This window comes from Rhodnius prolixus, unplaced genomic scaffold (assembly GCF_049639745.1).
Source record: "Rhodnius prolixus isolate KJV_2025 unplaced genomic scaffold, Rpr scaffold_3, whole genome shotgun sequence".
Classification (NCBI taxonomy): Eukaryota; Metazoa; Arthropoda; class Insecta; order Hemiptera; family Reduviidae; genus Rhodnius; species Rhodnius prolixus.
Window position 1 is genome coordinate 9763691 of NW_027411603.1, and position 27441 is coordinate 9791131.

Here is a 27441-nt window from a genome sequence, read left to right on the forward strand (position 1 = left end):
AGGGAAATGTATTTAAACAGTTAATAAAAAAAACGTTTGAGCTTTTTTGTCAGAAAATCTCAAAAAATTTAAAAATACATTTTTTGGTATTTCCAGTTGAGGGAGTTCTAAGATCGCTAAGTTATGTAGATTAGGCCATACTGGGGCCTTAATCTAAATAAATAAAGGTGGAATTTCCTGCATCTTTTACTTTTTGAGATAAGTTGTTCATCCACATATGCTCTTGCACATTTACCACTTCTAAAAACAAATGTAAAATCGAAAATAGTAGTTGAGTCCTTAGCGCTAGAAAAAAAAAAATATAAGTAGGCCGGTTTCACGTCCAACTCCTAATAAGGTGTCGTGGACGGAGCGTGAAGGAGCATGCATATTTTACAATTTAATTCTTTTATTAAAACCTTCCGTAGTAGGATTATAGTAACTGAGGTGCGATTATTGCTAGTTAAAAAGTTAGCGCTAATGAAAGATAGTAATTATAAGAAAAACATATATTTACAGAACGTCAATCTGTAAACGAAAGTCTTTCAAAGTATTTTGAAACTAATTATCAGGTTTGTACTAATGTACATATTTAAATTTATGCATATTTCTGCCTAGGATTACGATACTATTCCAGGATTGCAGAATGCTCAAACGTAAGTTTTGTACAAAACCTCTTTTACATCGTGATAATCTTTCGGGCAGTTTATCATCCAACTTTTAATTTATAACAAAAAAATTATCTTGGCTCATGAATTGGGGCTTTTTTCAATTCCATGAACCAAAATTGCCAAACTGAACTTTCTTTTTCTTTTTAAGATTTTTCTTGTTTATGCACTTGTAATATTATTTGAATCTCGTATTCATTATTATTTTATTCAGAAATAATAATTTCTCAGTACAAACGAAATAAGTACAGAGCTGTAAATTTTTCTTAAATTCACCCCCCCCCCCACGAAGTATAAAATACAACTCAAACTTTACCAATTGAAAACATTATAAATAGTTATAATTATATTACAAACTTTAATAAGTACTGGTTTCATTATTTTTACAAAAAAATTTACGATTCATTATTTTGAATAACACTCATACACATAATGTAACCTTCCTCACTCAGTCAGCATGTGTATTGCCAGGTGAGGTCATTGCTTAGTGGAAACACTTAATCTTTTAGATCCAAATTAAACTTATTTCTAGAAAATTGAATACATATTGGTTTAATTGGGTAGCTACATACTTGAACTTCCTGGTAAAAGATTTACTTTGAAAGAAAAAGCTCCTATTTCTGCAGTCTTACAAATGATTTGAATTTAGTTCGCACCTTTTGTAAGACTGCAGACAAATTATTAATGCAGCATTCTTGATGAATTTTAAGGGCTTTTCAAATCCCTTGTGTTGTCTTGCAACCCTGTAATGCTCAGCTTTAATATGAAATGAAACATATCTTTACATCCAGCAATACGTTGGTAAATATTGGTTCTCATCCATTCCATTCTGGAAAATGAAAAGTTAAGGAAATCTTCATAACACTTCACTTGTGGAAATGCTCTTCAGGTAATCTTATTCATTCTTTAAAAAGTCCAAAGTATTATATCATAAATTGAAACCTTTATTATGAAGATTAATCTTTCGTTTTGAATCGGGATAATTGATTCTTTCACTTTCGTAGAAGAAAGGTTGAAGTTGAAGAAAACTTGTAATATTTGAACATTTTTGTTCTATTTTTTAGACATATGAACCTAATTAAGTATAAAACAAAGTAATTTTTAGGATTTAAATCAAATTTATTGACTGAAAAAAATTGTAACAATAAATATTTAATAGGACATATCAACTCCTTGTTTGTTTCTACCACGTTCATTTAGTTTATTATAGAATTGCATGTAGATTAGTCTTTTTCAAAGTTTTGGTAAATGTTTTGAACTATATTATTATTATTATTATTAATTTTATATTTTTGAGGTAGTTGAGAGCAGAATAGTTAAGTTTTCTTGAAAAAAAGTTTAGTTTAACAGAAAAATAGTGCGTTTGTAATATTAATTTTTTTCGTATAATGTAATTAAGTCTTTCTCGATGTATTTTCTGAATAAAAAAGTTATTAATTTTTGTTGAAAGAAGGTTTTAATTTGATTGAAACATTCAGCATCAAACGTACATTTAAATTTTGTATTTTTTTTTCATAAAAATTATTGAAAAATGAAAATATTAGCAGTTGGTTTGTTGGAATTTGCACTCAAATTTACGAAGTCAAAAATGATTCAAGCTTATTCATTCTTTAATTATTTTAGTTTTTAAATTTTTTCTAAACTCAGTATCCTTATTTTTTTTTCTTTACAGTGATACAAAATTTCAGCTTTGCTTGTCCTTCAAGTAATTTTTGATTTTATATGGTCTATTGTGTTCTTTATAGTGGCAAAGCCATTATTAATATAAGATAAGTATAAAAAAATTAAATACAATTAATGACGTTTTGCATCTTAATGAATTACAGGGATATGAATTTGTGGACTATTCCAACTTTAAAAAAAAGCTACAAAAACTGCTGTAAAGAGCGCTCTAATGGCAAGATCGTTAACTACACAACAATTATTAGTTCTCAGTTCTTCCACTAGATCGCATGGGTATGTAGAATTAGTTATTAATTTCTTACAAAATATTTAATTATTTCCATTATGTTGTCAGCATCTTTAAGAAACTTTGATATGTGCGCGAATTAAGTATTGAATTATTTAATTTAATTGTATATTTCAATCAAATTGAATTTATTGATTAATAATAACTGTACTTTTTGGAAATTTATTTCACTTTCATTGAATGAAAAGATTTGTTCTTTAAAAAATTAGGTAAATATACATATTAATACATTTAGGTTCAATTGGAGACACATTTATTTATTGTTTAAGAATAATATATTTTCAATTATTAGAGATGTTTATCTCTTGTTTTGTTTATTCAAGATTAAACTCAGTAAACTCAGTAATTTTGATTACATTAAATAATGTTGATTTTCAGAATGAATCCTGCCTTACTAGAGTACTGCCTGCAAAAGTGTTCGTCAGTGGAAGCCCAAGTGACAAAGACGTAAAACATCTCTCCATTAAACATATACAAGTTTTGTCAGGAATCAATTAATAAAACAAGTATGTAGTTTATTATATGTAATATGCATGTTTATTTTTAGTCTAATGCATGCAGAGTTGGGCACGAGAGCAACGACTAAGTAAGCAGTTGGCAAAATGTTTTAGTGTTAATCATTAGCCTTAGTCATGATTAGCTTATTATTTTTTAATATTTTTTCATAAAAATAATTTCATAATAATATTAATGTTAGTAGATTATGTGTGTTATTTTATTTTTCTTAATTAATAAAAATTAATTTTATTCATAAGGAATAAGTGTGTTATATTATGGAAATATCATTCATTATGATTGAATGAAATTCTTTAGTTAAATTACAATCTTGTTTATTTAATTTCAATAATATACAAAAATTGTGATACATGTTTTTCATTTTAAAAGATTTAGGTTTTCAAAAAAATCAATTCTTTATTTAGATGAATTCAATAATCAATCTAGATGAATTAGTCTTCTTTATTTAATTTTAAATTGTTTCTTAATTTCTAGAATTTGCACTCAAATTTACGAAGTTAAAAATGAATCAAGTTTAATCATTCTTTGATTATTTTAGTTTATAAATTGTTTCTTAAATCTTTTTTTGATTTTATATGTTCTATTGTTTTCTGTATAGCGGCAAAGCCATTATTAATATAAATTGTGTATAAAAAGAAATTACATACAATTAATGACGTTTTGCATCTTAATGAATTACAGTGATATGAATATGTGGACTATTCCAACTTTAAAAAAAAGCTACAAAAACTGCTGTAAAGAGCGCTCTAATGGCAAGATCGTTAACTACACAAGAATTATTAGTTCTTAGTTCCTCCGCTAGATCGCATGGGTATGTTAGTTTTTAATTTCTTACAAAATATTTAATTATTTCCATTACGATTAAGAAACTTTGATATGTGCGCCTTTTCGTATATAAAATGTAAATGTTTCAGTTGTTATAAATGTATTTCTCTAACTTCTTAATCTAGATAATAGTTAGTAAAAACTTATTTCAATTACATTAAATATTGTTGATTTTCATTAAAAACTGCAGATTAGGCACTAGAATACTGCCTGCAAAACAGTTCATCAATAGAAGCCCAAGTGGTAAAAGACGTAAAACATCTATCTAGCAAAGGAAGCATCTAATAATACAGGTGAGGGTTTTTGTGTTTTTTTAAGCTTTTTGTGTATGTATTTATTTTACAACATGAATGTAAAAAACGGAAATTAAGAATATATAATACAAAATTAATGTTTTTTAATCTAAAATATTTGATTAATTGGTTTTCAAAGAATTTTGGTATATAACACTTCTATTTAATTTAGTTCTTCTGATATTATTTGTTCGTAGCATGTTTATTCATTAATCAATCAGTTTCTGTAGATAATATATATATATCTTGCGTTGTTTATTTATGTGAAGATTAAAAACAGTGTAAATTAGAAGTGTTATATACCAAAATTATTCCAAAGCAAATAAATGTTAGATGAAAAACAATATATCCTTAAGAAGTATGTATTATTATTTTTCGTTTTCAAAACTGTTGCTGTAAAGTAAATAAATACATTCACACACTCAAGAATAAGTGAAAGTGTTGTGAGGCGCCAAGTTGTGTAAGGAGATCCTTCCTTGATATGGAAGTAAACTGTATTTGTGGAAATATATTTCATTTTCATATTGATGTAGAAGAAGTGTGTTTTTTGCAAAAATATATTTCATTATCATTGAATGAAAAGGATCATTAAAGAATGAAATAGTCAATTCTTTAGTTTAATTAGTCTCCTTTATTTAACTTTTATAATATACATAAATTGTTACAGATGTTTTTCTGTAACTTCTTAATGCTAGGTAAAACTCACTGAACATTATAATTATTTAAATGACAATAAATAATGCTTTTCAGAATCTATACTGGTGATACCCAGAGTACTGGCAAAAGTGTACATCAGTGGAAGCCCAAGTGAAAAGACGTAAAAGATGAATCCAATGTGAATGTAGCAAAAAATTTGGTCAGGAATCTATAAAAAGAAGTATGTAGTTATTATACGTAATATGCATGTATTTATCAAGATTTAAAAATTGCATGTTAAAAAATATTTAATAAAAAAAGTACACTAAAAGTAAAAATGATTTTATTTTTCCATTAAATGTGTTAATTAATATGAAAAAGTAAAAATAAATCGAAAATAATTGGTAATATTTGATTAATATTAAAAAATGCTAAAGAAAATGCGTAAAAAATAAAAATGATAACCTAAAAGGGAGGTTACAAAGTCTGGAGAGTGGTAGAAGTAAAAAAGCTAACCAAAGAGGAAGGTTAAAGATGGCCGGCAGAGTCGTGAGAGTGTGCTAAGAGCAATAGACAGCTGGAGCGATCTAGTGGCCACTGGATCAGGTGAGTGAAGTGTCCGCCATCTTGCTCTTGATGGGTATATAACAAAGTTCGTTGGAAGGGCGGGGCAGGGTGGGGAGAACCGCCGAAGGGACAACATCTCCCCACCTCATGATTCTTTGAGAGAGAGGTGATGAATGTTAGACTAGACTAGATAGATAACATATGTTTGGAGCGACGAGCGATCTACCCCCCTGCATTACTTAAGTCGTACTGAAGAGAAATTGCTTTGACAGCTGTATATATAGGGAAGGTTACAGCAGTGATACCTGGTGGCAAATATGTGAACTATTTTTTACCTGCCTGATAAGTGGCGCTCTCTGGCGGATTTTTTTGGAACTAATTTTTTATTTTTCTTTTTTACCTGGATTTCTTTATTTTTAAGTTTCTCTGTTAGTTTTAAACGTTTTTTAGCACTTTTTTCTGTATTGTATTAATTTATTTATGTATTTTTAAATATATCATAGAATGTAAAACTATGTAACAAAAAATTGGTATGAAATAAATAGATTTTTGTTTTTATTCTAAACGTTTTTCTTAATTCTACTGGTAAGTAACACCTTTTTTTCATGAAAAAATTATATAATCAATAAGATTGTGATACAAACATGCAAATTACAAATACCTGAATAATACATTTCTTTAGTAATTGATTTATAACAAAAGTTGTTTATTCCATTGGATTTTCCTCAACTTTTTTTCATTTCAACTTCATTTTGATGAATATTTTTGAAGGTAGTACCCACAGTGTTGGCTGTTTCAATCTGGAAATCATAATTATTCGATGAAATATAGTTTTTATAAGAGTTAGTCATTAATTATGGTCTTCTATCCAAAAATACTATACATCAAAACTCAATCGTTTTCAAAAATATATTTTTATCTTACAGGAAATAAAGAAAAAAAAAGAAAAATTGAAAACATAAATGAAATTTAAAATTTTGAAAACAAATCAGTATTTTAGAATGAACACATAGCAATAAAATAGTAAATTATTTGAATTACTCCTTCCTTGCAACCTTACTCTTGTGCTAATCTTGTCCTAGTCAAATTACACTGACTGCTATCAATTTATAAATCATTGGTTTATTACAGCTAAAATAAACCATTTTTCATTTAATTTCCTTAAAAAAAAAAACTCAATTTTGTCAAAAATTATTTAATTTTAATAGTGAAAACTAAAGAACTACTTATATCTCAAACTCTTGGTAAAGTATTATGTACTTCAAAATAATTTTAATGAACCTAAACCTGTTTAGGCATAAAAAATGTTAAGCCCAACTAAAAATATTCTGAATTTTCAAGCACGTTTGATTTAGAAGCTTTCAATCAAATTAAAACCTACCTTCAACAAAAATTAAAACATCATTTTCAGATTTAATAGAAAAAATTTAATTTATGTGACAAAAAGTGCTTTAGTTTCTGTTGTAACACTGTGTGTTAACTAATATACAATTAATAAGACTACCTGAAAAACAGTCCATAGGCAGAGAGTGGTAGGTAGATTTCCTGGACTTCTTTATACTCCGGAGGAGAAAGGATAAATCGACTTATAATTACCGGCGTGCTGCTGCATGTAATAGAGATAATCATTTTAGATGAAAGATGAGCATTACTGTGCTGTTTTCAGCTGGAATAACGTTGGAGAGCCCAGAGATGAAAGCACTGGAAATGGAAGTACTGAATAATTTGGATAAATAATAGTTTTCTTTGATGATTAAAGATAAAAGGTTATTAAGTACACTTAAATATTTAAGAATCTCCACGACGGATAAAATTCGCAAGTTCGTTTAACTTTCGAAGATTTCAATCAAATTTTAGCTTTGTTTAGAAAAATAAAACATTATTTATTCAGATTAAAAGGAAAAGATTAAAAAAGGATTCACTTAATATTAAAATATTTCTAACACATGAACTAACCTGAATAACTTGCAGAATGGTAGTTAGATTTCCTTGACTTAATCAAGTAATAAATAATAGTGTTACATTTAATGAACCTATAATTGAAAGTGCCTCGTATTATACAGGCTCTGAGCAGGTATAATATTGAGCATGAGATGGATTGATTATCAGATCCTGGATATGCTCAGAAAGTAGATGAAAGAAAATTTTAATAACTAGTACTTAATTTGTCATGGTTAGGAAAATTAATTACTTATCTATAGAATCACCTTAACAAAACTTACGGTTTAAAAAATTAAGTATAAGGGTTGATTAAACGACAAAAAGTACACAAATCAGCAATTGTGTACTGCATCCTACCGGACAGTTTTAATATAATACAGCTTCTGTTCCATCAACACCTAAAAGATAAATCTATACATTCAATCTCAAATCATATAGTATGTAGTTTAATTCCCGGTACGAAAATTAGAAACGATTGCAATCTCTCTCCTTAGTAGGTGCAAGAGCAGGGTGGCACTTTAATATTAAATAGGGAGGCCCTAATCCCTTCTTTCTGCCAAATTTTAACAACATCGGGCCAAGATTTATAGAGTTATACCGGACAGTTTTAATTATTGATAACAACCCTTTTAATTGGTGAAACTAACTCTCCTGTAGCGTGTATAATGTCGAGACCCCTAAAGTAAAATTTAGAATTACCCAAAAAATATTTAACTAACTTTTTTCTAGAAATCCATCAGGTCTACGAGGGGGTACCCAAAAATAACCGGAATTGCGTTGCCGCGCATGGAGCTTATGTAGTACGCATTTCTGCCGCTAGACGTGTATAGCGCAATTCCTTGCCAGTTCAATCCTGCCTGTGTTGTCTGCCTGGCTTGTTCTGTTCATCTGCAGTGATTGTTTTTACAAGCGCTGTTTTGTTCTTTTTTCGTTTTTTATGATGACAAGTTTAAGTGAACAACGTGCAGCTCTGAAATTTTGTTTTCTACTCGGCAAAAATGCTGCTGAAAGTGTTTTAATGTTGAAAACAGCTTACAAAGATGACGCTATGGGAAAAACTCAAGTATACGAGTGGTTTACTCGGTTTAAAAATGGCGACATGTCGATTGATGACAAACCTCGTTCTGGACGTCCATCAACTGCCCGAATCGACGAAAATGTTGAAAAAATTCGAGAGCTGGTGTTCACAGACCGTCGACAGACAATTGATCAACTGTCAGAGAGTAGTGGGTTATCTTGGAGCTCGGTTCAGCGAATTTTAACGGAAGATTTGGGGATGAAAAGGGTTGCTGCCAAGTTTGTTCCTCGAGTTCTGACTGACAATCAAAAAGAACATCGAGTTGAAACATGTCGTGCTTTGAAACAACAGCTTGAAACTGATCCAGACTTTCTGTCAAAGGTCATTACTGGTGATGAGTCATGGTGCTATGGTTATGACCCAGAAACAAAGCAACAGTCGAGCCAATGGAAGACGTCATCTTCACCCCGACCAAAAAAATATCGTCAAGTCAAGTCAAACATCAAAACAATGCTGATTTGCTTTTTTGATGCCAAAGGCGTAGTCCATTCAGAGTTTGTCCCCCCAGGTCAGACCGTCAATCAAACCTTGTATTTGGAAGTTTTGAAAAGATTGCGCAATAGTGTTCGCCAAAAAAGACCCGATTTGTGGCAAACAGGAGACTGGTTCTTCCACCACGACAATGCACCTGCACACACAGCCATCTCTGTTACACAGTTTTTGGCTAAAAATGGCATGGTTCCGCTGCCCCACGCTCCTTACTCGCCTGACCTGGCTCCGTGCGACTTTTTCTTATTTCCACGCTTGAAAAAGGGCATGAAAGGTCACCGATTTGACAACATTGAAGAGGTCAAGAAAAAAACGAAGAAGGAGCTGTCAGCCATTTCTAAAGATGACTACAAAAAATGTTTCGAACAGTGGAAGCACCGGTGGGACAAATGTATTAGTTGTAATGGAGAATATTTTGAAGGGGATAAGGTTGTTCTGTAAAAAATTTGTAAATAAATAGCTTTTAAAAAATAATTCCGGTTTTTTTTGGGTACCCCCTCGTATGTCATTACGAAAAAATTACAGTCGTAAAGGAGGATTAGCACGATATTATAAAGAAAAATTGGGAATTTTATCTTTTATAGAAATAGAGAAAAAAATTGCCAAAGTTGGGTGTTTTTCAACGTTACGCTTTTTCGTGCACTTTTTGATGATCAACCCTTATACAACTGTCCTACCGGATAGTTTTAATTTTGGATCATTTGACACTTCAAGTACAGCGCATTATTCTGTTTTAGACTCTAAACTTAAGTCTCAAATTGCACGTCCTACAACTGAAGTACTAAATAAATTTGAAACTAATGGGAAACAGGGCAGTTTATGGAAGTTGAGTAGTGCTGGATTAATAAAATCAAAGACATTCCTAAGTGCGTTTAACTTTGAATATTTCAATCAAATTGAAGTTTTTTTTAAAAATAATTAAACATTAAGTTTAAAAACAGTTTTGTTAATGTTAAAACAATTAGAACGGATGAAATATTAGTTAAGATTACCAGAACAGTTCCACACTGACAGAATAGTAGGTAGATTTCTTTGTGCTCCAGAATAGAAAGGATGGGTAACTCCAAATATTTACTGGCGTGCTGCTGGATGTGAAGATGGGCCCATAGAAATATTTGAGATGAAACTTAGCTTTAATAGTCAGCAAGCTGGCAAAGTGTCACAAAGCACTGAATAAAGACAGAACGCTCTTGTCAGCAGCTTCTACTTCTGCGCTGTTATTTTCAGCAGACTATTAAACAATAAAACATATTCATTCTTATGGTTTAAATCAGGCATATACAACCTTTACAGGACTCTGGGCCACATAAGAAAGTAGAAAGATTACGCGGGCAGTACCTCAAAATTTATATGTATAGGTCTAGCAAAGAAATGTTTAAATCGGCAAATCAGTGTACTTACTAATCGCACTACTAATGGATTGTAACTGCTAAAGGAAACTCCTGTGGGCGTGACAAGGGATGGTGCTTTTAATTAATATAAATAAATAAAAACGATAAAAACCAGATTTTTTTAACTTCTTTGTATAATTGGACTTAGAACTTCTGAAAACGTTACAATACTTATTATTTAATGTAATATTTATTAATGCGATGGTTGATTCCATGGTAAATACAAGATTATCCGTATTAGGTGATATTGTGAACGTGGAAACTCTAACATGTTTTCTACTCTCTTTCTGGTTTTGGATTTTATGAAGTTCATCTTTGAAATAAGTTGCTCTCATTTAGAGGTACTGCCAAATAGAGTGATTCTAAATACCTATTTCTCTATTAAAATTATTTTTACCGGACATTATCTTAGGGTTAGCGGGCCAGATTCAATGATGTTTGGAAAAGACGTCGCGGACCATATAAAATCACTACACTGGCCGGATTCGGCCCTTGGGCCGTCAGTTGCACATGCCAGGTTTAAATAAATATACAGACACTTAGTTCAAAAATATAAATTATGCTGTCTAATACTTTCTCTATTTTTACACATTTTTAAATATTTTTTAGCAGTCAAATTAAAAAATTGAGTTAATCTATCATTGTGGCCACAAAGCACACAAGGTGTACATCCAGAAACATTAACCAACAAAATCGATGAAAACAATTTTAAAAAATGAGTATACTTGAACCCTTCATTTATAAAAGAAAGTATTATTTTTTAAAAAAATATCACAGAAAATGATTATTTTGAAATATCACTGAGCATTACCATTCACTTTTTATAACTTAAATGTAAATGTAGTAACCTTAATTTTAACGTTGCCCATGCATGCCTTATATAATCCCTTACCGATTTTAGATTTTTATCCTTCATCAGACGTTGATTAATCAGTTTAAATATACTTTGGTTAATGACTTTTTTGTTTAATTTAACTCAATCTCGTACCTCACTTGCAGACTGAGTGAGAAGGTTACATATCTGTTTAAGGTGATATATCATGTGTTTTGGGTATGTATGTGCTAAATTTAAATGTTACTAATTGTAAAACATTTATTGGAAAATGAAATTAATAAAATTTATTATGAATTTAAGGCATGTGTATTTTTTGATATGGTAATTTTTTAGAATTGTATTTTACTTGAGGGGGCGCGCTTTAGCAGAAATCACTAAAACATCACCTTCATTAGTTATAGGAAATGTAAAATTAAAATAAATTGTTATAGGATTAAAGATAGACAAATATGTAATTCGATTAACTGAAAAAATAATGCACCTAAAGTAAAATTTTAAGAAATTAACATGAAAGAACAATCACTATGATGGTGTATACGCACTTTTATTTTTTCATTTCGTGAAGTTTTCTCAAATATGATAGTGTAAATGACTATTTTTAAACGTTGAAATGTTATTTTTATTTCTTCACTGACTATATTTTTAAATTTATAACTTTTTTTTAAGTAATTTATGGAACTTTATTTTAAATTTTGACTTTTTTAAACCAATTTCTCTAGTTCCCTTACATGTGATTAATTTCTGAGTTTTTCTCTTTTTTTTTATTCAAAATTTTTCGTATATGTATGCGCAGAATAGGAAATAAATGAGTACTTTTATATATTTATAAGTTTTTCTTTATTCTTTTTTTTTACATAAAATATACAACTTTTGAGTAAATTCTTAAAATTAACTCTTTAAGAAGAATTGCAATTAAATAATCTTTGAGTTAATTAACTGAAGTTTTTTAATTAAAACATTTAAATTTAAGAGAGGGTTTTTGGTTCTAGTTTGTACTGATCAAAACTTCTAATTGTAGAAATTAGTTCCTTTTTCTAAATTTTATAAGAAATAAAAATAAATTTTGAACTTCAGTCTTAATTCTGTAAAGTAAGAGATTTACATAAATGGCAAGAAGGAAAAAAAAGAAGATATTTATTATAGACATATATTTCAATATTCTATTATAGCCAAAATCTGAATTATCAGCTTTTAAATTACTTTGTCAGGACTTATCTCAGTTTGACTTATGGTAAAATTAATAAATTGAAAGTTTCTTATACCTATTTCAAGAATAGTGAAATAAATGTGTCGTAAGTTTCAGAATTCAGTTGGATTTGTTAGGCTGGGCAAGGTTTTAATGAAAGATGAATTTTCTATGACTGATCTAAATATAGGGACTTTCATACAAAGCGCAATCCATAATCATAATCCAATACCGCATATCCTTAGCTCCTATTGACATAAAAATCATTAGGACATAATCTGCTATTAACTTAAGAATGCCACAAGAGAGACCCTGAATTTTATTCAAAATTTCAACATTCAAGTTTATGTACATGTTAGAGATTTATCTCAGACAGAATATTTACAAAATTTCACCATATACGGTTCTTCATTTTATTATACAATTCCAAATGCTGTACCCTCAAATCTTCTTTGTTTGTTTGTGTCTTGGAGTCAACCCTTCTTTTTTACTGGAACAACTACTGGAGGAACTAGAAACTTGGGCCTCATCATTCACAGCAATTATTTCTTCATTTTGAGTCAGAATACGAGTGATACTGAAAATAGAAATAAATATTAATTTCATATAATTACGTAAAAACGATTTAAACAGTTTTTAATTTAAATGTGAATATACAGTACAGCGAAGTTTATAGATAAACTTTCTTGTGCTAAGAATGCAAATTGTACGCATACAAAATCTACAATGTGGCTTAATTGGTAGATAATCTCAACAGCATTCTGTTCCAGATGTTCATTCTATTCTCTATTTCTACTTCACAAATATTGGAGTGCATCTTGTGACGAAAAATTATACAAAATATAATTTAAGTGCCTGTCATATACCAATACCAATTATCATGTATATTGATATACCAATATGGTATAACAATTTATAGTAAAAAAAAAATTTAATTTCGACCAATGGTGGTTTGTATACAATGCGGGAGGTTTGCAACATGTGCAAACATTGGTAAGTGTAAATTTCACAAGATTTTAGGAAAAGCCGAAGCAATTTGTTTTTGTTTTTTTTAATATTGAATACGATTATAAAGAAAACACAAAAGTTGTTTCACACAAAATATTCTTGCCGAAATGATATTGCATTGTTCAAATATTCTTCTTGGAATTAGAGCAATACAAAAAATATGAACACTGCATTAAGATAGTACACAAACTTTTAATAACCAAATTAAGTTGTAAGCATAACTTAACCAAATTTGGAAGGAAAATCAATAATCTTTGAAAAAATATCTCTATACAATGAAAAACTTTGTAGTTAAGTTGAAAAGAAAAATAAATTGCCTTACCAAAAGATGATGAAAGTACAAAATGAAAATAAAGCCGATATAAAGAAGAAAGCTCCAGGGAAAGTTAAAGCGAACTTATTGAAAACAAATGTGTACAATGGCAGGACTATTATGTGACAAACTGCTTCAATCACATATTCCGCACTGATCACTTGGCCTGCAACGAATAAGCAAGCAACTTTTTAGGTAGGTTATACATTTATTTACAATTTATAAAACAGATATTTGAAACAATTAAAATAAAAAGTGGTTTTAGGCTTCAATTACTTCATACCCTCCACAGTTATTCAGCGACTCTAAATTTTGTATAAAGAAATTATAATTGAAAAGCAACGAAAAAGTTTTTATTATTTTTAAACTAACTAGATACACTGTACTAAATTACGATGTTTGTCTTTCATACAAATTTTTTTGTAATTAAGGGAACTTAAGCTGAGTCTGATGTGCAAATATAATACTATGCACAAAAATCATAGTTAACATTGGCATTAATAAAACAATCACAAAACAAATACTTAAGCCCTATTCTTTACACTAATTAATTGGAATCAACTTTATTATCTTCCAAGCATTTATCTAATATGATTCAGATTCACTGTTGCAAACCAAGCAACAGGGTACCATGGACTTCATCCCACTTTTAGAATTACTGTTTTTCTTAGACTGTTGGTGTGGAAATACAGGTTACATCAGAAGCATCTATTTGCATGCGTTAGCAAAATGACTAATATATCACAAGCAAGTACTCAGTACTTTTTTTGTACGCTGGTAAAAGTTCTTACTTAAATAAAGACTGAATATACTTTTGTCCAGCACTTACTTTAATCATTTGTAATTTGGTAGTTTTAATTTGGATCAATTCTGCACTAACTGAAGCATTAAAAACTTTTCCGATAAACACAGAAAGATAGATGCCTGACTATTGTATTTAATCTCCAGATGGATATACAAAAAAAAGTTGTCATTAACAATTAAAGATCACTTAATTTTAAGTTTTAGATTTGTGAGATCAACTACACATTAATTTAACAGTGTGGGTCTCAAGGCTGATCCTCTACGTAAACCAGCTACTACGAAGAAAAATATGACAAAAAATTATATAAATAGTTTTAAGCATAAAAACCTGTTTCATTTTCGCCAATACTTTTGGTCACTATTGATTTTTCTACGGCATAAATTCCGCCTCTCAATAAATCGCCTAGAGGACCTGAAATTATAAAATGATCAATAAAATAAAATAAAACGATGAAAATAAATAGTTTTAATGTAACTTAAATATCAAGAATCTAATCTATCTTAAATACTACTATGCCAATTAATAATAAATTATTACATAAGAACAACTGAATCTTTGTTCTAGCAAAGGCAGTCCAAATACCACTTGCACAGTTTAGAGCAGCACAAATGATTCCTAATAAGGTATCTTTCACTTTTATAACTCTTGAAAGAAATGGAATTACAATAAAAGTACCTAAAATAAATAAACACATATGTATACACCAACGTGTCACAAAACTATTAATCAGAATTGATTATCTGAACTTGTTGATTTCTTAATTAAATACTCATTTACTTATTGATAAAATGATGCTCCTGTAGGCAGAGTAAATCCCAGCCTCTGCCACGTTTAAATGCAAACTTTTTTCTACAAAAATTAAAAAAACATTTGCTTCACCTGTAATAAATATTTGGATATTAAATAAGAAATTTATTTGACTAAGCCAAAGTTGTAATGAGCAAAATAAAAAAGCATTAAAAAACCTACAGCGTAAAGTAGTGCCATAAAGGCAATGTACGGCGATCATCAGAAATACTATTCGTCTGAGATGATTTTCTCTTTTTCCGAAAACGGTTTTAAAGACCACCCAGATTGGCATATATTTAATTGAGGGTTTTGGTTTTTCACGAATAAAAATACAGAAATAGAGCAATACCAGAATAGCCAAACCAAGAGACACACCAAACATTGCCGTAAATCCATATTTCTGTAAGGTTATCCCACTCACGAAAAAACCAATTGTCATTCCAATCAAATAAGATGCCATTATAAAAGACATTCTGCGATAGAAGAATATGATATTATAATTTTAGGATATAAGTAATGGACAAAACAAGGAATTTACGTATAAATTGTTATATCCAATGATAAAAATGTTTATTTTTTCACTGTAAGCATTCTCCATGAGAACTATCGTCAAGTTTATTTTTTACATGTTTACTAAAAATACTATCTATTATTGATTATTAATGAAAATAATTACAATAACTTACCTTGATGTCCGGCTTTTATTGCCTGATCTCGCAGATATAAAGCAAGCGGCAGTCATAAGAAGCAAGGGAAAAGAGCCTCCTAAGCCTGTTATAGTTGATTCAACTATTACTGTAACTAATATAGGTATTTGATTCGGATATATTGCAGACAATAAAAGCACTATCGTTCCTAACAATTGACCACTGGCTGAATAAATAAAGATTGGCAAGTTTCTTCCATGTTTATCTCTCCAGTATCCGGCAATTAATAGGGCAAAAACTGGCAAAACTTCTCTTAACATTGCCTTTATTAAATTTAATTCTGTGAATTGAATCCACAATATTATTGGTTACCTACAGCTAAAAAGTAATTGTACTTAAAACCTACATATGTATGTACATATATACAATTTATTAATCTGAATATGCTCATACTCATCCAATAAAAATTATTTTGTTTTGAACCACAATGGATCAATCTTACTAGCACATTTGATGGTAAAAGTAATCGGAAGCATTAATCCTTTAAAGACCGTCGAATCACAACAGAAAGTGAGAGTGAATAGTACATTTTCTGAGACTATTGCTATTAGATCCTGCTAATTGAAATTTAAGTAAATCCTGAATTGAACTTTGGGCGGAGAAAATAAAACATTATTTTGCAAGTTTTGCACAATAAATAACTAAAGTACAGGGTTTAAATCATTTATCATTTTGTAATATAACTCCTGCTCGTAAATAGACCCATAACCGAAAGTGTAGATTAAAAATAGCTCACATTACTAAAGTGAAGGCTCTTTTTACTCATGATGCTTCATAAAAATAGAATACCTCTTTTCTCCCTTACAATTGACATTCATAAATTGTAGTTTTTAAAACAATCCTCGGCTGGTTGACCTCAAGATTATACAAATGAACATAATTGGACAAAATGTCTTATTGAATGTTTTTTTTTTAAACTTGAATTTATCGAAAAGTAAAATGTACAATGAATTTGTGTTTCAGCTATAGTTAATGTGAATTAGGCTGGTAAGAGAAAACTTATCTTTAAATAATTTTTTTGTTATGTGATCATAATCCAATTAATATTCCAGGAAAATAAGAATTTCTAGTAATCATTGCAACCGATTTTATCTGTAATAATTTCATCAATAAATCAATATTTCCATATATTTTCGAAGTTTCTTTTACCGATAAATCTATAACTTTTTAATTAATTAATTTGTGATTTTAAAATGCAACCACAATGAACCTCCAAAAAAAAAGCTTGCATTGAACAAAAATGAAAGGAAGTTGCACAACGTAACAAAATTTAACTTTTTTAACTTAAATACTACTGGTATTTCTGCAACAAGCAAAATACGTTAACTGGAAGATACCTTAAAAAATGCAGTTCTTAGAAATAAACTTTTCTTAGTTTAATGTTCCTGTGAATTAACCAGAATTATTTATCACCGAAATATTTAGCTGAGAATATTTTTGGAAGGGTATATAACAAAAAGAAGATAAAATTTTAATCACTGCGACCTATAAGATCCGTTAAAAGTCATACACAAAATGGATATAGTGAATATGAATAGTATATGAATATAGTAATGTCTCAGATGAAATGAAGAATGTGGGTGATGAGGTAAGCTTAACTGTGAATTAGCTAATCCCACGTCAACTAGCTTAGCAGGTTCGATTATATGTTGCTATTGATAGCCTATGATAACAGCCTAGAAGACTGTTTTTAATGAAATTATTACATTTGAGTGTTTTTTTTTAAACTAATAAGAGCTGAACGCCAAAAGAACTAAAGAATGATTAGTTCATCCTACGTGGATTAAGCAGGGCAATTCTAATCTGGCTTATAAAATTGCCAGGAAGATAACATTATAGAGAGATAGTTGCTTCCTCTACTTTCTCAAAAACTATCGCTCACTAGACTCACATTTTTCAAAAAGTGTCAGGATTTTTGGATATATCGGAAGAAAGAAATTTTCAGGAAAACAACTACTAAATGGCACAAATTATAATTAAATACCCCAATTATATGGTTAAAGTTCTTTTGAATTTTTCATCATAATATGTACGATATATATTGTATATAGTAGTATCATAATATATATTACCTGTAGAATTTTTTATGCAATCACTGGAATTGACATTTGTAGAATTATTACTTGTTTTGTGTTCATGAGCACATGTTCTAGCCATCATTAAATTCATTAAGCCACTTGAGGCAAAAGAATTTGACAAAGCAAATAAAAAAATTGCTGGTTCAATAGTAATGTCAAGTTTTAGAGACTTCATTTTTTTAACTCAATTTCGCTGATGCACTAAAATTTAATCCTTTTCACGATGTGAAAATTCATCAAAAACAATGTACAAAAAATCCTTATCGCTAAGTTTTGATGACTAAGAAAAACCGATTAGATTTTTTTATTTGATTAGTTTGTATTTGTCTCAGATTCTTAAAGTGCAGTGCAAATATGTATATAAAGAAACATTTACGATTTAGTAGGTTATTATCAGCAAATATTCATAAACAATAAGAAAAAGATAACCCAGAATAATATACGTTATGTAATGATCACCCATCACCATTTTTGCAAATAAATCATCCAATCTTCCATCAAAATATTTGGCAAAAATATTTCCGGAATACCTGATGTCCAACTAGATTGTTTGGAAAATTCGAATATTTGTACCTTTATTCTATAATGATTTGATCTTCATCTTATGCAAATATGCACGTATTTTAGGGGTTCATAAGTGAGAACCATTATCGAGACGTTAATGTAAAACCAAATCAGCTAAGACAAAGTTAATGGTTTTAATTGTTAGGAGAAGCGTTTTTGATTACAAATACAAAGGAATCAATGGCTCAAAATATTTATGCCTAACAAAAATGATTTATTAAATAAAAAATGAACAGATTTGGGAGAAATGATTTCAAAATCATCACTGTAAGGATCATTTCGACCTTTTTACTTTTATAAGAATTTATTATTATTTTTGTCTAGTGTTATGTAATTGCATTACTTTATATTCATCCTTGCAATAAAATTTACATATTAATACACAACAAAGACGCTTTTTTTTCTGCAAAATTAAATATTAACTAAAAATTAAATTAACTGAACCGGTTTCGCATAAATACAGCTCTGATCTTTGGCAATTTTTTTAGGTATTTTACAGAGAATCCTTGATTTTCTGATTGTGCTACTAATTGTTGATTGTGGGCAAAATGTTAAGTATTCACTCATTTTTTCAGTTTTTTTTTTACTGCCGATTGAAGTAAATGATAAACGCATTCTAAACGTTTTCCACAATTCATAGTATTCGTCTCTTCTTATCAGACCTCTGCAATTACTCGCCTGCTTTACAATGCTTAAAACTAAGCTGTGAATTTAGGCTCTAAGATTGCAATTGTTATAATACTTAATATTTTCTACTTCTAGTTACTACAGTAAACATCTTAGATTTTTTTTTTATTTGCAGAAAATAATTTGCTACAATTTCTTACTAAGGTATTTCTCTAAATTTCTTTTCATACTGATAGTTTCATTACTTCTATAAATACTGTATCACCCTTTTTAGCAGTCTTTTTATTTTTTTACTTCGACAATTTAAAACTTTTTTGAATTTGTTTTTTAAACTGTATAACATTAATAATCACCAGAGTGCATCAGTGAACAAATTTAATATAACTCTGTAGGTCCTGCGACGTATCTCCAAGAAGTGTATTACAATAGCTTCTTCTTTATTTATTATATTTCAAATACTTGAAATATTTCGATTTAAGTTCCCAATATTTAGATATCAAAGCACAAGCGGATGGAATCTTGTACTTCTTAGAATCTTGCACCTGGATACCCAAATGCTATTATGATAGCCTTACCTCCAAAACTTGTATAAAATAATTTCGTTTATTCACAAATGTGTAGCAAATATATCCATTCTATCATCCAATTCCGCTTGCTTGTCATTTTTTTTTGTAATGTATTTAACAGTGCTGAAAATGCATAAAGTTACATAAATATTGAAATACACTGTTTAGTATAAATTAAATATTCATGATAGTAATAATTGTAATAAATAGTAATTATCAAAATAAATCACTAATAATTACGCTTCTCTATTCACGAGAAAAGGACAACACTGCGAAAATAAAGAAATGAGATTGGGGTTAACAAGTAAGGCCATTGTGCTCCAGATTTTAATTCCCATGAACGTACTTTCACACTCTTCAAGACTTAGCAGCAGAGAAGCCGCACTCTAAACTTTGACACTGCCATCTTATGTAGTGCTTCAATTTTCTGAAAGAATTCAAATTTTCCGCTTCCTAAGAACAATTTGTTAATTTCTTTAAGTGATCCTGTGAAGCTTCCAGGAAATTACACTTAGCGAGCTGCTTAATTGTAAGTAAAACTAATAAATGGGAAAAACGGCTGGGCCTCTGTCATCGATAATCCTATTTAATGGGTTGATTTTTTGTGAGCAGGTTTAAAAAGGGTTCAAGATAGGCAGCATTCTGTAAGGCCTTCTCCTCTACGATCAGGACCTGTCATCAAACTCAGCTAATGGGTATAATATTTCGTAATACAGTATAAGGATTCCATTCTATTCACTACAACTACATGACATTAAATCAAACCGATACTATTATTCTCCAAGGGGGGAACTGAAAGGGTCCTGCTGTCTTGCAAATAAGCTTTAAGAACGCCGAAATCGATCGGCATACTTTGTGAATTAATGCTTCTCTGAAAAATGGTACAATCAGATTGGAGCTCTCTATAATGCAGAAAATTTCTGTTTAATTATTTTTTGATCACGAGAACTGTGAAATATTTGTAGGAATCAAATATGTTTCTAAAGAGTTCATATCAGAATCTTACTGCCTCTTAATTTTGGTAAGGAAAAGTATTGCCTTGGTACAGATTTTCCAATACGAAAATATTCGATTTGTGGTTCTCAGATTCCGAAATAGTGTGTGGCTGTGAACAAAAAACTAAAAAATCCTACTTGAATTTTTTTTTAGGTCAACTCGAAAACCAATGGAACTGAACTCTAAATTTTGTATACAAACTTGTCAGAAAGAGACTTTTTAGTTTTGCTTTAAAATTTTGATTAGAATTGATTTTAGAACGATTTAAGGGTAACATGTTCCTTTAAAGCGACATTTTTGTGTAATCTACAGGTTTACTACCTCCCTATAATGTTACTGCCAATTAAATACATATGTAGTAGAAATTCCGAAGAAAATTTCTCTTTTACAACTATGAGTATAAGTAACGTAAACGAAGTTTTATATTCAATAAATTACAATAAAACATAAGGTAAATTTGAATAATGCAATTGCTTATTTTAATATTATTTAAAAATGAGAATTCTGGAAAAAGGAAAAGTCATGTAAATGCTTAACATCAGATTTTCCATTTTCAAAAGCTCTTAATTGGGAGTGAAAGCTTTATATTGAAGGTAACAAAAATTTCGGCAAATTCCGAAGATTAAAGAAAATTAAACGAGGTATAGATAATATATTATAAACTTACCAAAATATTACGAGTGTAATTAATGAAAATACTCCAGTGAAGAAGAAGAAAGCTCCAGGAAATATTACACTAGTTTTATTATACACAAGTGTATACAATGGGAGTACCATCAAGAAGCAGCAGGCTTCTACTACAAACTCTACACTTAGCACTTGACCTATGAAAACGAAATCATTATCAATTTTTTTTTCTTAACATTAAAAAATATTTCATATATATATTTTTTTTAATAACCTATTTCACTAGGTCCAACGTATTTTGTAATTAAAGACTTCTCTACTGCAAAAATACCTCCTTTTAACAGATCTGCAAGAGGGCCTAAAAAAACAAGATTTTTAACATTACTATAATTATACTTTATAATAATAATAATAATGTAGGCAAAGAATTTTAAAGCTACAAAATAAATAAATACACAAAGATAGTGCAAGTTTGGTGCGTGAAAAAGCTGAAAACAAACTGCTGAAACAGTTACAGGTTGCTGATAAGATTCCCAATGAAACGTCGTTTATTTGAAAATACTTAGATAAAACTGGAATAACAATAAAAGTACCTGAAAAGAAGAGAAATAGAAAAAATTATACATTTTTAAAATGGAAAAATTCTATGGAGTTTCAAACTGTTCAGTTTTGTTTGAAACTCTTCCTTTCACTCATTTTAGGCGGGTAAGATATTTAGGGTTATTTCTCGAATGTTATTTTTGCAGAATTCATGGTTTTTATTATATATATATATATATATAAATAATTATACTTTATTATTCCATATATATATAACTATAAAATGTATATTATGTTTTTGAGAATTAAATGTGTACCTAAAATTTAGAATTTGAGGTAATCGCTTGATTGAAGGTGCTTGCTTTTCTTTCTTTCTTTTTTTTTATTTTTCTTAAAAGCGTGTCAATATCTGAGGTTATTCCTAGAGCTTTTTCCAGTTCACTACCGGCCTTTGGACAGTGTTTTCTCGTTACAGACAACAATGTCCATCACCGGATAGTGAGATGTAAGAAGCTCCTAGGAAGAGAAAATCTAAGGGGCCAGTAGCTGGATTCGAGTCCGTGATCACCGTGTTGGAATCCACTAATTCGCTAACCACTCAGCTAATCCATTCCCTGTTGCAAGCGTATTAACTGTTTTATTGAATTCAACACAGTCTTACTATCCGAAGTTTGTGAAGAATTGAAAGCCCGCTCATCCGAAATAAAAAAAAAAAAAACAGAGAATCATATAAATTTTAGCCTGTAACAGTTGACTCTCCAAGAGACTCACCACGAAATTCCTGGTGTTAAAACAGCCCGCAGCTCCAGTTTACTTCTAGAACGAGTAAAAGAATAATCTGTTATTACAACAGGCGGACCCATTGTTAAAACAGATTTCCCATGAAGTTAACGTTTCCATAAGAATGGAAAAAAATATAAGTTTTCATCACTCTATCACAAGAAGATAGCCCCAGGGATTCGCAACAGCAACTCTCGATAAACGGATGGATGACCGTATTGCCTTTTTTGCCCAAAACCTATTTAATCTGTAATATGCTTTCATTGAATTGTTTTTAGTCAGCTGCGCAAAGAGAGGAGAAAACCTCTGCCAAGTTTCCATAGCTGCTGATATATTGCCCAGCGCTTAGAACCATCGTCAAATCTAAGCTTTGAATATTTTCGAGCAGCAATTTAGCGGATTTTCCCTCCATGTGCTACCATCACCTCGCCGCCCAGGACAATAATAAACATTGATTACATCCACAACGTAACCTTAGGTGTAATCCTCCATTCCTTAACCACGATGTTTCGGTATTATCAGAAGGAAAGCCTTCTGTTTCTGTTCCAAAAATTCAGTTAGATGTCAAAAACCAAATTTAGGAACTTTACTTTTTGGCAAATCTGAGCGTAAATCGTACCATGTTAATGTTATCGTACGTTCTTCCCCATCAATGCAACTCGGTAACTAATATGTTTATTTAAAAAAAATAAAAAAATCAGGCTGTGCATATTTATACCCAGTAACCGTTGAATTATTTATGATAATCGATAAAAGGATTACATTAATTTCTATTTTTAATGTCTACATATCCAAATTTCTATACTTTATTCTTGAGTACTAATGAATTTAAAAAGAAGGGTATTCGACGAATTTTGTAAAATATTGTTACTTTATTTTTTCTGTTTCATTTGGAATGTGTTTACAAGCCTTACAAGCTCTTAGTGAGCTGGCACTTAATTAATTTGTGAATCAAAAACGTAAAAAAGCAACAAATATTTTTTCTGAATAAGAACTAAATTGAAATTGCACTTACTTAGAGCAAATATTACAGTTCTATAAGCGGAATAAGTTCCAGCTTCTGCAACACTGAATTTTAAACTTTTTTCTATAAAAAAGAAAAAAATATTTCCTTCACCTGCAATTAAAAATAAAAATGTAAGATTTTTTCGAAGAAAATAAATGCACATGGATACTAAATGTTCATCTTATTAAGATTTCAAAGCATTACTGAATTCAGGTTCTGCCCTCAATTAATTAGCAATTGATTCTTATAATTTTAATTTCTTTACAGCTCGTTTCTCAAAAACTAAGGTTTATTGAATTTTTATTTAAAGTGAGTCAACATGAGTGCCCGGAGCCTTTTCGAGTGCACAGCCGATCTCCAGACAGTGCTGTCTTATCACCAATCACAGAGCTGTAAGAGGACATGAAGCTGGTTTCGTACCCGAGATCACCGCAAGGGAATTCAGTGCACACTACTGAGCTAAATACTTCCCTAAAAATACTTTCTTATATCTTTTTACTTTACTCTTTATGGAGAAGAATTTAATTTATTTAATTAAAAAATTTATTCCGCATTTATTAATTTTGATCTGCACGATAAAGGATAAAAATCCAAAACAGGTTTGCTAACCAAGTGGACGGGTTTCGTTGAATGCCATATACTCGGAGGATTCTTAAAGAAGCTGTCAGTGATTGACGATTCCTTCAGTATTTGTGTGGAGATTGAGGAGAACTTTCGATGGCGCATGCTATCAGACAGTTCAAGCTCAAAAGGGTAGAGATTATGCTTCCACAAACCTACTTGATCCTTCTGAAGGGGTTATTGCAGATTAATTTTTTCGCAATGAGTACCCTCCATTTATTCATTTGTCTTATGCTTTACAATCGAACACTAAGCCGGAAATATACATCACCGCAGCAACTAGCCTACGCGACACATTTATCGAGCTCCAGGCGCATATCTCACGGAAAAATCCTTTCGCTTACTTTTTTTTATTTTAGGGAAGCCGGTATAATTTTTTTTTCTAAATTTGATTTTAGTTGTGGGAGTTAGCAACCAACTAACTACAAAATTTCAAGTGCAAAATACCTTCGCGATAAAATAATGGCTGCTCATCTTTAAAACTACTTAAAATCCATAGCTATAAAACTGAAATAAGATGTAGTCTATATCTAAAAAGAAAGATTAATCTCCTTTTCCATATGATAACTTACAGACTATTGTAGTGCCAAAGATGCAATGAACAATAATCATCATAAGTATCATTGGTCTTTGATTGTATTTCCTTTTTTTCACAACAGCCTTGAATATTAACCAGATTGGTAGAGGTTTTTTTGATGGTACCGCAACCTCATTAATAAAAAACAAGGTATAGACTAGTGAAATAACAGCTAGTGTCGCTGCAATTAAATAAAGTGTTACGAATCCAAAGTTTTGTAATACTAAGCCGCCAAGTATTAAACCAATAGTTACTCCACCCACGTAAGCTGCCAGAATTAATGATAACCTAATATGAAAACAAACAATGTATACAGTACATCATTAACTCAAAATAAACATTGTATTAAAAGTGTAAAAAAAAATAAATAAATACAATTTTTCAATACAACATAATTTTTTTAAGATTTCGTGTTTTTTTTTTCTTAAATGAACAATTCTTTATCTATTGACAATCTTAATTACTTATCTCTTAACAAGCTATCTTTCTGCCTATTTTGAGTCCTTCGCAATGTAAGAAATCGCGATTTATTTCTTGTATTAAGGGTAATGTCTACACTATGAATAAATTTGAGTTGGGAAGGAGCTAACTGCGGACTAAAAGGTGGATGTAGAAGGGAGTTCAATGCCTTCCAATTCTTTAAATTTTATACTTAGCCTGAAGAACGATGTGGTAGAAGGAACGTAAATTGCTTGCGAGAGGCTAAAACATTGGGTCGGCTTAGTACCGTTCTATCTATGGTTCCTGGCGTAAAGATTAGAATTCATGGTAAAAGAATTTTGAATATCTCAATATTTAAAATAAATATTCAAAAAAATCGATGGAGGAGGGCGATTAAATTCTACATTTTAGATGGTTAACAATCAAGTTCTTGAAATGAACAAGTCAGAGGTCTTATGAAACACACTTAACCGTCTGTTTTTTTAATTATGACTTTTTAATAATAGGAGTAAGAACGCAACTGAATCTCCATTCCATTCAAGGAAATATTGATTATAGTAATAAGTTTCATGTAAGCTTTACCTGTAAGTACGATCTTTTACTGATGTCCTAGCCGTAATAAAACATGTAGCAGACATTAGTAAAAGAGGAAATCCACCAGACAAGCCAATTACAAACGCTTCAAGTAAAACTGTTGGTAAGATGGGAAATTCTTTCCAAAATAGTGATGATAACAAGCAAACTAATGTACCAAAGATTTGACCCGAAATTGATATGCAAAGAGGAGGAATATTTCTTCCATGTTTGTCTCTCCAATAGCCAGCGAATAAGAGAGGAATTACTGGTAAACATGCCTTTAATGTGTTCCTCAAAGTGTTAAAACCTAGAAACATTTTATGAAAACAAATTTGAATATAAAAATTTGATTGTGCCCACTAATTTCAAAAATAATTATTGCATTTTAATATTGATAAGAAATATTTTTTCGAATAAATATGAAGAGGAATGAGACAGTTTGTACTCTACATCTATCGTAACCACAATACTTAATTTCAATCACTTACCAGTAGATTGTTGCAAGCAATTCTCGGGTCTCTCACAAATAGCATTTTTACACAAATCACTTCTGCAAACTTTCTCCAATATTAGATTCACTTGTCCACTATCAGAAAATCCATTGGAAAAAGCCAAAAGAAAAATTACTGGTTCAACTGTAATATTAAGTATGAACTTCATATTTATACATTTAGCAAACTTGGCCTCTACAACGTTCCTTTTTTAAAGAAAAAATATATTCCATTCGTTTTAAATATCTTTTATTTCTTATCAACAGCACTTGGCATTTTGAGTTATTAGTGTATTTAATTTAAGATATAATAAAATGATGATTCTTCAAGATAGGTAAGCAAATATGTAGAGTGGAGAGCTACTTAAACAATAGTCTATGAAATATGTAAATAAACAAATCGCAATTCATCTCTCATAGTTGGCCTTTAGGTTGAATGTATTATTTAACAATAATAATTACATTATTTTAGTTTATGGGAGTTGAAATAGTACTCTGACCTTTTTAAATATTTTTTATTGATCCCTATATTTCAGCGATTTTTCACTTTCTCAGGGGACACTTTCAAAAAAAAAAAAAATGTTTAGAAAAGAATCTACAAACTATTAAAGTGCTGCTTAGACCCCTGCTACAGTGACTAAACTTTGTACTGGATACACTATTTCTTTACATATGGGCTGGAACCTCACTTACAGAGGATATCAAGTTGTTAATGATGATATAAACTAATATGAATACTTTAAAAAAAGTAATGTGTGTAATTTATATTTAATATTTTCCCAATAATTTCATTATTATTGTATTTTTTTTGGCGTATTGGTTACCTTAGTCATTAGCGCCTATTACTATTTATTATAACATTATATATAGTAATGTACAAGATGATATAACCATGGGCTTCTTCAGGGAGCCAGGAATATGAAGCTGCCCCTCCCCTAGCAAGTAAAATACGCCATG

General features: G+C 30.0%; 1 protein-coding gene and 2 long non-coding RNA genes across 4 annotated transcripts; 1 reads left to right on the top strand and 2 right to left on the bottom strand.

Annotated features, from left to right (window-relative positions):
- Positions 1–1092: 1092 nt before the first annotated feature.
- LOC141452194 (uncharacterized) lies at positions 1093–6012 on the top strand. Of its 2 annotated transcripts, XR_012457268.1 has the most exons (7): positions 1093–1536; positions 2474–2603; positions 2995–3122; positions 3814–3943; positions 4148–4250; positions 5001–5127; positions 5570–6012. It is a non-coding gene; the product is annotated as an uncharacterized lncRNA (long non-coding RNA). The 2 variants fall into 2 exon arrangements; XR_012457267.1 differs by having other exon boundaries at positions 5001–6012.
- LOC141452193 (uncharacterized) lies at positions 4859–11389 on the bottom strand. Its single transcript, XR_012457266.1, has 5 exons — positions 11245–11389; positions 9954–10192; positions 6958–7154; positions 6115–6253; positions 4859–5115 (listed from the first exon to the last, which is right to left on the bottom strand). It is a non-coding gene; the product is annotated as an uncharacterized lncRNA (long non-coding RNA).
- A 685-nt stretch (positions 11390–12074) lies between these two features.
- LOC141452214 (uncharacterized) lies at positions 12075–27156 on the bottom strand. The gene is made up of 16 exons (XM_074124141.1): positions 26483–27156; positions 26001–26301; positions 24973–25265; positions 23789–23890; positions 21909–22046; positions 21728–21811; positions 21494–21650; positions 19840–19847; positions 18068–18256; positions 15975–16275; positions 15469–15761; positions 15277–15378; positions 15037–15174; positions 14827–14910; positions 13704–13860; positions 12075–12950 (listed from the first exon to the last, which is right to left on the bottom strand). The coding sequence occupies exons 1-16, from the start codon at positions 26652–26654 to the stop codon at positions 12815–12817; spliced, it is 2655 nt and encodes an 884-aa protein (XP_073980242.1). The 5' UTR covers positions 26655–27156; the 3' UTR covers positions 12075–12814.
- Between the last annotated feature and the right edge of the window lie 285 nt (positions 27157–27441).